Genomic DNA, 12,186 nt, shown 5'->3' on the forward strand with positions numbered 1-12,186 from the left:
CACGCTGCACGCAGAAATGCAGCAGTGCGCAGACGTACGCACAAAAAGAAAAGGATGCGAAAACACGGGGCCAGGAGCCGCGAAGCGCGATGTGACAGGACCACGAGACCTCGAGCCGGCGCGGATGTGCTTGTTGCCTCTTTTATTTTTTATTCTGCGTTAGTTGTTGTCTAGAGGTCGGCGCTTTGCGGCGAAGCGCGCGCGAGGGCTTTCTGCTTCGCCTGCAGTTCGAGAGATGGCGCCAGGCAGCAGTCACAATCTGAGACAACCGTGCAGAATGGGATAGAAAAAAAAAATCAGGCGCTGGATTCATGGATTCACCGAGAGAACGGGAAGCGCCTGATTTGAACCATGTATGAAGAATTCACCTCTTAATTTTCCGTCTCCGCTTTTCCGCAGCTATGCCTAAGAGAGTGGTTTCTCGAGAAATCCAGCTACGCATCATGCGGCACCAACGACTCCCAAAGCAGAAAAGTATTTCATCCCGCGGCCAAGAGCAGCGCTTGCGCCGCATGTTTTATTGAGGAAAATAAAAAGTTCCAAGATCTCTCGTGGACCATGGCTGAGGATGGGGAGAGCTGTACTGTGGCTCCTAACTCCCCCCTTCTCCTCCTCCTCTTACTGACAGTGCCCACGCTCGGGTCCATTGGCCATAAATAGTACATTCTCACTAAACACGGTACTGCTCTTTCTATCGCAATTCATCAGAATATGATCATGTGATCTCGTAGTTATGGATTAATTGAGCTTGTTCGTCAGACGGACATGCTATAGCTGCTACTTTACCGCAACCTCCAGAAATCTCCTCTAACATGGCTATCGTTACAAAATGCTCCATGGCGTTTTCAGGTAAGGAATGCGCATTATATGGGTTTTTAGAAGAACTTCTATTTCGGCTACATGGTTCATTTCTATCCAGAACGGAAAACAGTAGCGCCGAAAAGCACACACACAGCAGAAGAACGGCGTAGGACAGGCGCTTGTCCTACGTCGTTCTTCTACTGTGTGTGTGTGTGTTTTTCGGCGCCACTTTTTTTTGCGTTCTGGATTTATGTGGCTTCGAAGATATAACGGAGGCAGGTAGTCACGAATCGTCTTCCTTCAGACTAAATGGAGAGAGAGAGTGAGATAGAGAAAGATGAGATGCAGGAATGTTAGCCAGAGCTGTGTTTTGGTCGACTGCCCTGCGCGGAATAGGGACCCGTAGGCATCCCTCCTTCTCTCCGTAGCCCTTCTACGAAGGCAGCAGCAAAGATCAACAAAGGCGAGGGAAGGGCGGGAATTTAAGAAAATTCTTCTTGCAGAAGGTGGCATCCCGGCCAGTAAAAAAACTAGCACTTAGATTAAGTATAGATTGCTTAGCCCAACTTGGGACCCTTAAGCTCCGCCTTAAGGGTATCACGCGATAGCGTTAATGGGTTAATGTCCATATATACGGGATTTGTCACCCTCTACCTCACATTCAAAGATCGCTGGAAGCCGCCATACCACGTCCCTAGCTCAGTGGTGCAGCGGTCAAGCGATGGACCACTGCCCTGCGATGGCAGGTGCTGCCATCTGTGGGGTTGTGAGACCGAGGTTGCTCTTCCTGAGCAATCTCTCGCGACCAATCATTAATAAAACTGCCACCTCCCACGGTGGGCAGTCTGCTCACAATCCAGTGGGTAGGTTGCGATGACGCTACAAGGTCCCGTTACCTATAGGTTGGCAGGTTGCCCAGCACATGGCGGGCACACAGACGAACCTCACAGACAACGGCTATGCGACCGAGTGGAAGCTCTAGTGCTAACGCACTAAAAAAAAAAATGTTCACGCCACTGGCTTTAAGGACAGCTGGGACAGAGCAGGCTTACGTTTTCCCAAACGCCGAAGAAATAATGCTTGTTCACAAGACGTGCACAGACACGGCACTCGCACCGGACGGACTCGCGCGCTAGCGTGCTCAGAAAGTCCGACAACTGTTGCTAAAAGAAACCGCGGCCGGTTTCCCTCCCATATAGACCAAATTCCCTGCTTGCGAGGCCGCAACCACGCCAACTATTAGACACTTGCTCTGGGAGTGCCCCTTGTTTCGCGGACATGCGGCGGAAGCCCTGCATGCGGCCAAGTCGCAGATTCGTGGAGTGGATTCGTCCTTCGCCGCAGGTCGACCGCGTCCTAAGGACCCTGTTCAGCAGCGCCGCGGAATCGGCCATCCTCCGAATGGTGTTAACTGTGGGGCACTCCTCTGTGGTGAAGTGAACAGAGCAGAATGAAGGGACAAGCGCTGTTCACTTCCAAATGGATAATCGACATGCCAAAGCTGCTATCCTGGCAAATTAAACTCATCTAACTCTGATTTCATACCTTATACACACATATCCCCCCAATCTGAACCTTTAGGCTAACGAGTCAACCTTTCAATGGTATTATTATCGTCATTAAGCGCTGCTACGCTGTCTCCATCACTATTATTGGAAATAAGAGTCGACTGAATCTTGAGGCACACCGCCTCCCATTTTTGGTTTCGTAATATGCTGTTTTAGTTTAGAACCTCTTTCGGACGTGGCTCATCAACACCTGGAAAGATCAAGTAAGGACAGGGTCCCTCCACAGGGAGCTGGAGGAGAATAGGTTTAACATGAGTTAAAAGGGCAAGAAGACATCTCTGGTAATTGGTGCCAGAGTCTGTTGCGTGCAAAATGCACCAACAGAGGAAAAGCTACATTTATCGCGATCAACTCTGCTTTCACAGCTGGAGGGTAGATACAATCGAGCCCATTTTCAGCAATCCAGGTAACACGTTTCACTTGAGTAACCCTCCCTCTTTCCCTGAAAAACTTCAGTAACGTCGTCGGAAGTTAGGCTTTTAGCATATCTCCCAGCTTGCGCAAATGTCATGGTTTCTCTGCCGAGTTTCCATAGTTATGCCGCAGCCGCAGGATGGTCAGAAATTGTGATTTAGACCAACAGCCCGTTTCGGCTGACGTCAAAATAAACAAGCGTTTGTTCGGTGTGGTTTGGTTCATAACGGTTTAACGTCTCAATAAGACTCTGGCTATGAGGAATGGCGTAGTGAAGGGCTCCGAAAATTTCGACCACCTGGGGTTCTTTAACGTGCACTGACATCGCACAGCACACGGGCCTCTAGAATTTCGCCTCCACCGAAATTCGACCTCCGCGGCCGGTATCGAAGCCGCGTCTTTCGGGTCAGTGCCGAGCGCCGTAACCACTGAGTCACCGCGGCGGCAAAGAAGCATTTGTAACAAGCGGGAAGTATACATGCATGCAAGGTGCCTTGTTTGAGCACACTGATTTAAAAAAATAGTAATTAAACTTGGCATTTCGCTCCTTTTTGTGGGTACTATGCTTTGTCCAGCAGCGAAGAAAAGAAAGTTTAAGTGTTTGCACTCTGACTTCCTCCAGTTCCCCCCCCCCCCTCCCCCCCCTCCGTTCTACCTGATATTCAAGAAGGCCCCCTTCCGGCACATGGCGGCAAATAAGCGACTCTTCTTGGACGTAGCACATATTTGTATTGCATTCATAGCTCAGATGGTGATGACGTGTTCCAGAAGCGGTGGCATGTTCGTTTATTTCGTTACTGTCGTATACACGCTACTACACAACTAGGCTGTGGCATTTTGAAATGTTCGTGGGGCCGAAATGCGTGTAACGATATTCAGCACGCCATTGAATCAAAACTTTACGGGAAACGACTTGCATGGCGAGATCCGGCAAGTGGTACCAAAACCTACTCGCAAAAGTGAAACATGTCGTTATCAAGCACCTCAGAGTATTGATCTTGGCGCTTAAACAAGGCACGACACGAACTGTATACCTTGCCCAGCGTGAGTTTTGAAGGTCGCAAGAATGAATGATATCGAATATTCAGCGCGAAAGATATCACAAACCCAAGCAGTTGTTCAAGCAGGTCCGGTCGGTCGAAATGCGGCACGTTTGTGAGTTCGACTCGCTCTTCCTCAACAACCCAGAACAAGACAGGATAAAGGAACGTGCACTACACCGGCGACTAAGCAAATATCGTTGCTTGAGATCACATTTTAGTGCGTGAGGATCGAGCGCCGATGTTGTAGGTTAACGCAATGTAGGTGAACGCAGAGGAACGATAATAGGGCCTTTCTTTATAGTCGGTTGATTAAGTGATAATTTATACGTGCCTCCACAGCGAATGTTACCAAGGGCGTGTATACTGTCACGGGTGGCGTGCCGGCAGGCAGACAGGCAGGGGCCGAACACACACTGTTTATCGGGCAAACTTGCGCCCACAAACAGACAACTCGTCAGCGACGACAGCACCAAGTGACTCGGCGGCCGCCGAAGGTCGAATGCTCGGCAGCGCTCAGTTTAATGGTGACGACCAACATTCCAGATAAGGCGACTATAGCGCTACGACAATCTGGAACATTTTATGGCGCATTCCAATCGTCGATCCGGAGCACGTTTTTTTCTACTCCGCGAACCGAAAAACGTGCTTCAATGGGAGATTTCGATTAAAATCCTGAATTCTTATTGGCTGAGACGGATTTTGTGCTCATTCGCGTTTTCAAGGCTCTGCTTCGTATCGCCGATTGAAGTATGTCATTAGAAACCGCCCTTAGAAAAATTTATTTAGACAGTCTCTAGACTGTCCTTAGACTTTTGGCAATAATATTTATTTCGACTTTGTATAGACAAATCCTATGGCAGTCTATAGAAAATCTATAGATTGATGGCCACGCAGTTTTAGTACACTTGTCTACAGACAGTCTATATACTATGAATAGACAAAAGGTAATATCTATAGAAAGGCAATTAAGTCTATAAAAAGTCTATAAAAAGTTTGTACGCCATTTTTATAAGGGTGGGCTGCTCCCGGTTGCAGTAGTTTCTGAGAAATCTAATCACCGCGTCTCGGTTGGTAAGGTGATAAGGGCGCGCGCCGCGGCGATGGACAAAATGCACGGAAAAACAAACATTACAAGGATTCCTGGCTATCTGCTCATAACATATTTCTAGTACGATCGAAAAAGAGGGGTTATATGTAAGGCGTTTTCTGCGGCCGCTTACCCTAACTTATCCGGCATGCGTGCAGACTATGTTTGATTATTGGGCTGCGGGGCAAATGTCACGGCCTGTTTTCCCATGCATTGCATGATAGAGCTCCTGCAATATATCCAAGCGGCGTCGTCTCTGAAGCTTTTGATGTACTTATAGAAAGTTTTCTTGTCAGCAGAAAAAAAAAACGCGTTTATATTCGTGTCTGACATAGTGGCCTCGTCAGAAGCATATCGATTATCGAGTGGTTTAGACACCAGCGTATACGCCGTAACCGTAGCCAGGACTCACGACAAATAAAAACAAAACAAAGATTGTATGCCAGCACGTTATATTCGCCGACTAGGTACTCTTCGTGCGGGAGGGGTACTTGAGACAGAAAAATCCCAAAATTAGAAATTTCAGAAAAAAAAAGCAGGCACGTCAAAACTAAAACCGGCATACCGCTTCGGCTTCTGCTCAGCATTGAGTACAAGCGTTTTGCAAACGTCGACCGTGTCAGTGATAATGGGCACACTGAACACACATGGAACGTCCGTTAAACATATCAGCACTGTTTCCTTGAAAACTCGTGCTATTTTATTAATGATTATAGGTGACCCCGTATGAGACGCATGAGATAGTACCTCTGCAGCGTTTGAATGCCTCACAGACTCGCACATACTTGTCAGTTGTCCATGAAACCGAAAGATAAAGACAAGAAAAAAAAAAGACTACCAGACTTTTCGGCCTTTTTGTGGGGTGGGGAGGTGAGAGCACGTTTTTTCTACTCCGCGAATCGAAAAGCGTGCTTCAATGGGAGATTTCGATTCGAATCCTAAATTCACGACTTCACGAAATTTCATGACTACCCCTCCCCCACGTGGATCATATGACCAACGATGGTAAGTTAGTGAGAGGGACAACCTCTTAGTCTATTATATATTAATCACAAAAATTTCAGCAGACAGCCCATACCTCGTCTAAAGAAATGTTATGCGAAAGATGGCCTTTACGGCCAAGATCTACTCGAACAACATTCTAAACGGCCAACAGATTAAGCCAGCGTTTTCCAGGTTATGGCATACGACACCGACTCCGTTTTCTCTGAAGAAAATCCCCTGTATGTCTGTTACCGAAAAAGGTCAAAGGAAAAGCGCCCGGAAAACGAGACAGCCGGAGAAGACGAAGCAGCTTCTTACCTGTCTCGAAATAGGTGTTCTGCTTCTCGAAGGCCCGGCTGAACACGTTGATGGGCCGCTGCTGAAGGAAGCAGATGGCCCGGTTCTTTTCGTTCATGCATTTCTCGTTCATCGTCACCGTCGACATGTCCCACGATGCGCACAGTCACAGCGCCAACCGCACCGGGTGCCAGTCACTCGGGGCTACAGGCAAATACACTCCGCTATTGGACGAGCCACTTTGTCGGCGAGAGCGTCTAGTACCCCCTTTTACTCACTGACAACGTATTCTTTCAGTGACCGAACATCGTATCTTGTTTCGGTTCGCGCAACGCTGGCGGGACGAATTCACGCTCGATGCAAGATTGAAAGAAGTTTTCGCACTCGCGAACGTTTCACCAGGAATGTAAACACAGGCGCGCGCACCTACGCACACAAAACTCAAAAGCACACCAGCAGTTTTCGCAGCGGCTCTTAAACACTATTCACGTTCCCAGGACGAAGTAGCGGCACAATAGTGCTACGCGCACGCCAACTTTTTTCTTCTTCTTTCCTCGCTTTCAAACTCCTCGCGAATGCCAAGGATGTTGTTGCTCTCGCCACGAGCGCGCGGTATGTTTTCCCCAGAGAATAATAGGCGCAACTTCCATATGCAGCGCACCACAGGGAAGATACGAAATGAAGCTCTCGCGGGATGCCACGGCTCCTTCTTGTTGGTCGGCTCCAGAAGAGAAGGTCTGCGCTTTTGCTTCTTATTCTTTCTTTCCTGAACTTCTTCAGCCTTGCCTCCTTCGACGTCGCTGAAGCCGAAAAGATGGCCACTGTTGTTTTTGTTGGCTGTGCGCGCACAGGAATAAAAGCAGCGCTGCGGCTTTGAGGCGGATAAGGAGGCCAGCTGACAATAGGCGAGCGGTTCTTCTTCGACCCAGATATGTTGCGCTGCGGCTGCAAACGGGAGGAGCTGGCGGCACGAGCCGTCACTTGCTCGGACAATGAACAGTCTGGGTCACACGCACGTTTGAGGTCAGCGCCGTCCGCTCTGCAACGGGATACGCTGGCTTCGCAGCGTTCGCGAGTTCCGCGCGCGCGCTCTTTATTGTTTGGAACGTAGCTGGTCGGGTGACCAGCAAGACGTTGGGAAAAACCCGAGAACTAGGGCGGCGATTTTAAGTGAACCTAATGTCAACCGAAACAAAAAGCAATAGCGATGCTTGCGGAAAAGAAAATATACGAAGAACGGCGTTCCTGTAGCTCGGCGTGGTTTGTTAGAGACACGTAAAAAATTACATCATTACTTTTATTTTAGCATAGTGCACGACATGAATGGAAAGTTTTGTATACACACGACTACATCTCAAAATTAGTATAGTGTCAGCGATAAAGTAGTTGCACGCCAGACCATAAAAACCTTGAGCACCTGTCTGGACAAGTCGCGTTGAAGTTCTCGAGGTCAAAGCCTCACGATCATGATTCTCCTGTGCGGGTGTTACGGCGGCTACAACTCGAGCACAGCAATCCGCGCTACAATCCCTCGCTTGCAAGCGGACTCACAAAGCAGCTCTGAACATCGTTCGAGAAGGACACTTTGGATCTCCACGACGTCTGATGCATCCACAATTGCGCGCATCCGTCACAGTTGAGCTGCCTTTCGAAGCAGGTAGGAAGAAGTCAAGCCGTCAAACCGAGGAGCTTTTGCAGGTCGACGTCGAAAGAACAGAAAGAAATAGAAACAGCACGCCGCGAACGTCCGACAGCTGTCCCCACCAAAGCGGCGCGCACGTCACCCTAATCGCTCCAACGCGGAAGTCGGCCCAGACGGGCACTTGACAAGCCATCCGTCTGGACCAGTGAGCGCAGTGGCCCTAGACGGGTTTTCACTGAGCAACGATCGCGATATCACAAAAGGGAATCGTTTTTCGTCAACGCGAAACACCACCGAGAAGCAGAAAAAAAAAAGGGGGGGGAATCAACACTCGAGAGAACTGCCTTGTCACTCCAACATAGGACAACAACTGCCTCGCACCCAGCCCTAGTCGAGGCCACCTGTTCTTGAGTCTGTTACCACATGGCTTGAACCTCACGACAGGGCAACCGCCCTCACACGCAGGGACACACACTGTACACGACAGCAACACCCATTCCAGCGTCGTTCTTTGAGAAAGAGCACGGCTTCGAGACGGCTGTAATCCCCGATATCAAGTAGCCTTCACTGATTCCAAGGGTGCCAGAGGACGAGTCTCCGTAGTCCTGGTGAGGGATCCAAAGCAGCCCCGTCGAGACACACGGCTTGAGGCACAAGGCGCGCACAGCGCATCAATAACGCGGTACGCCAGTAGCACCAGCACCGGCGCCGGCGTGTCACACGGCGGTCCGAGCGAGTCGGCCAGCAGAACGAGCTCGGCGGTGCTACGGCATAACTGCTTCGCGCCGCGCTGAGAATCCTGTTTCTTGCTCGCCGCCGCCGCCGCCGGCGCGCCTTCCCCGCTGGGCGAGACGGACAGCCAGCGAGAAGCCAGCCAGTCAGCCAGAGAAGAGGCCAAGCTCGGGCGCGGCAGCGGTGGGCTCTAATAATACGTTCCGGAGGAGAACCACGCGGTTCTTCTTCCTGCTCCAGCTTTCCCACCCATCGGGCGACGCAAGAGGAGAAAGAACGGCCTCGCTTTTTCGTCTCCACCACTGCCTTTATGCTTTTCTTCACATCTCTACTTTCCCGTACGCCTGTTTTGCCGCCGTTTTGATTTTTTTCCCCCATGTTTTCTCTCTCCATTCCTCTCCCTCTCCCCAAACGCCGCAACAACTGGCCCCTCGAAGCGACGCTTCCCGGAGAGCAGTTCGACGTTTCAGCCGCTCCTTTGGACATTATTTTCTTTCCCCGTCCTTTATTCACTCCCTCCCTCCTTCGCCTGTTGCTTCACGCAGCGGACAGGCAGGCAGGATGGCGCTCACGTGAGCCCCGCTACGCACCCACCTGTCAGGTACGCCCCTCCCCCTTCCCTCGCCCGCCACCCCCTCTCTCAGCGCAGGGGCCATCTGCTAATGCGCTGGGCAAGGCCCAGCGTGCGGCCCCCTTCCTCCTCCTCCTCGTCCGCGTAGTAGCGTGTCTATGTCTATATGCACGGCGGCCGGTGCCCACGCAGTCTGGCGGCGACCGCTTCGCACCACTTGCTGTGCCGCGTCGTTCGCATGGGAGACAATGACCTGCCGCCACGCTCATCGAGTGCGCGGGCACTGTTCCCGGCACACGCGAGCCGCTCCCCACGCCTCCGGCCTTCTTGACAGGAAGGGTCCTGACACTCGTTAACAGGGACGGAATATCTTGCTGCTTTCCGGGCCGGCGCAGTGACCTCACATTACTGGACGCCCACGGTGTTTAATAAGAATGGAAGGTTTGAAGAGGTTATGCCAGCGACTGAAGGCTCAAGCGAGAAGCTGACGGTCTGGCCTGTCTTCGACGATGAGTGAAGCATCTGGTACGTTGGAAGCAGAAGTACAGGTTGGCGGAAGGGAAGGCTTTGCAGTTTTTAAAGTAGAAATGGATTTTAAGACTTTCGAAGATCCACTTTCGTGTACGCAACTCCAGAACTAATCCGAGTTCAAGCTAATGAGGATGATAATAATAAAGATAGCCCAAACCTATCCGCAAGTATGGCGTACTCTTCATGCATGACCGCGTGGTGGATAGAAGGATAGGTCGTCCATATAATTCGGGTGACCTTGGAAGACGAGAGAAAAGCAGCACATGAAGGTTGCCAAGGAATGTGGGCTTCTGTGCACAGTCAGTGGTAATGCATTTCAACTGCCATTTCGAATTTATATTTTTCTTGTGTTTTATTGCCAGGCTGCTGCTCCTAGGGCTCTGGGGGTTGCGTCCTGATTAGCGAGAAAACCACTCGGGAGACTGCCCGAACAGCTGTAGTTTTACTCTGAAACAGGACTGCGCAGTTAAAAGTGCTTGCGGTAAATGACTTGCACTGCACGTTTTCGCGATGTCAACTCATGGGTGACATTGCATGCGTCAGCTTCGCGGTTACGTCATAATCGCAACCGTCATTTTCGCTGCGCGCTTCACCTGCTGGTGGTTTTTCTTTTTCTATTTTGCAGCTTCGCTTCTTGTCGGCTACGCCCTTACAAAATGCCCTCAGCAGTGACAAAGGCCTCTATTTTCTCGGAATGTGATATCGGCTTCGCGGCCAACGGTTCTTTGACCGCCGTCGTCACCGTCTGCGCACACCTTGCCAGGGCCACTTTGTCGTCCTCACTTTGCTGTTGAGAACACATGGGGAGGCGACCATGGATACCGCGCAGATCCGAATCTAATTGCTTCCTTAACACCTTACTTTAAGTGCCTGTAAGGCCAGCCTAGAGCACTGGACGCCAATGTTGCCTTATTCCTAACCTATTTTACTCATTAGGATCCCTACTGATGCGTTATGGTTTCGCGTGGCAAGGTGAGTGGCGGGACCGGGCTCGTTCTCGACCTCTCTGAAACCTACCACATACCACATACCAGTATACCATACCATACCATGCACAACCATACCGTACCGTACCGTACCATGGCATTCTATGCCATATCATGTCATACTATGCCATGTTATGCCTACCATACCGTACCATACTACACCATGCCACGCCATACCATACCATAAGATACCATACCATACCATGCACAACCATACCGTACCATGGCATTCCATACCATATCATGACATGTCATACCATGCCATGTTATGCCTACCATACCATACCATACTACACCATGCCACGCCATACCATACCATACCATACCATAAAATACCATACCATACCACACCGTACCTTACCATACCGTACCATATACCATACTATACCGGACCAGACCATACCATACCATACCAATACATTACGGCAGAGAGAGTGTTCCTACCATTTTATGAATATGCCGTCTAATTTTTCTGCAGGTAAAGCCGCTATTCCTTGATTTCATCATCTTCCCATCTCTAATACAATAACGGCATGTTGCTAGCCAATTTATAAAGTGCGAAATTACAAGAAAACAAGAAAAAGAATGCGGCATTAACAAAGTGCATCATAAGCCAATCAAATTGCAGCGTATAAGAACAGCAAGCTTTGCACCAGGCAAAGTGAAAGCATGGTTCAAAATGGGTTGGAATGTTTAGGAAGCTGGTTTGAATTTCATTGGTTTATTCGGTGCATCTCATGAGCAGAATTGCCCTAGCAATTTCGTGCCGGCTAAGGTAACATGTCGGGGCTATTTTAGGATTGACGTGAACGTAGCACAGTTCCTGGAAATCTGGAATTTAATGAGTCCGACAGCCCCGCCGCGGTAGCGCAGCGGATTGGCGTTCGAGAGCAGTTGCCAGGGTCACGAATCCCGGCCGTGGCGGCCGCATTTCGATGGGTGCGAAATTCAAAAACGCCGGTGTGCTGTGCGATGTCAGCGCAGAACCCCAGATGGTCTAACTTAAACCGAGCTCTCCACAATGCTACAAGCGGTACTTTACTATCATCATCAGTATCAGCGACATCCCCTCCAGCAGCTATATACAGGGCGTCCCAGCTAACTTTAGACAGGCTTTAAAAATATGCCGCCGCACTCTCAGACGACGCGACCAAATGCATGTTGCTGGCTATTGTATGGAGCAACTCACACTATTTTTTGTATTATGCTTAATTGCATAATTAGTCGATGTTAATTAACCAACTTCGTGAGCAATGAAGATGGGCGTAAAAGTCCAATGATAAAGTTGTAGAACTGTCCGCGAAACATCCAACTGAACAGTTTCTAACTTTCCATCTATTACGAAGCGGCTTTTTTCCGTTCTCTGCAGATGCCCGCGAAATACAAAAAATACCACGCGACATCTCCACTTACGCGCCGCGATTGCAGTGCTCTCAAACGTTCCGCGTAGAAACGAACAGACCATTTAGCCCGGTGTGCTGCTGCTTAAAAGGTGATAGGGCTCCGGATCGGCAGTCGTCGATGCATACA

The 12,186-nt window shown here is 49.9% G+C and overlaps 1 protein-coding gene across 1 annotated transcript in view; it reads right to left on the reverse strand.

Annotated features, from left to right (window-relative positions):
* The window catches only part of Liprin-gamma (liprin protein kazrin), a 166,140-nt gene extending 157,548 nt beyond the window's left edge, over positions 1-8,592 (reverse strand). Inside the window, exon 1 of the mRNA XM_077654312.1 lies at positions 6,216-8,592. Within this exon, the coding sequence (XP_077510438.1) occupies positions 6,216-6,342 (127 nt within the window). The 5' untranslated portion in view covers positions 6,343-8,592. The remainder of the gene's footprint in view (positions 1-6,215) is intronic.
* Between the last annotated feature and the right edge of the window lie 3,594 nt (positions 8,593-12,186).

The sequence above is a fragment of the Amblyomma americanum genome, chromosome 2 (genome assembly GCF_052857255.1).
Source record: "Amblyomma americanum isolate KBUSLIRL-KWMA chromosome 2, ASM5285725v1, whole genome shotgun sequence".
Taxonomy (NCBI): Eukaryota; Metazoa; Arthropoda; class Arachnida; order Ixodida; family Ixodidae; genus Amblyomma; species Amblyomma americanum.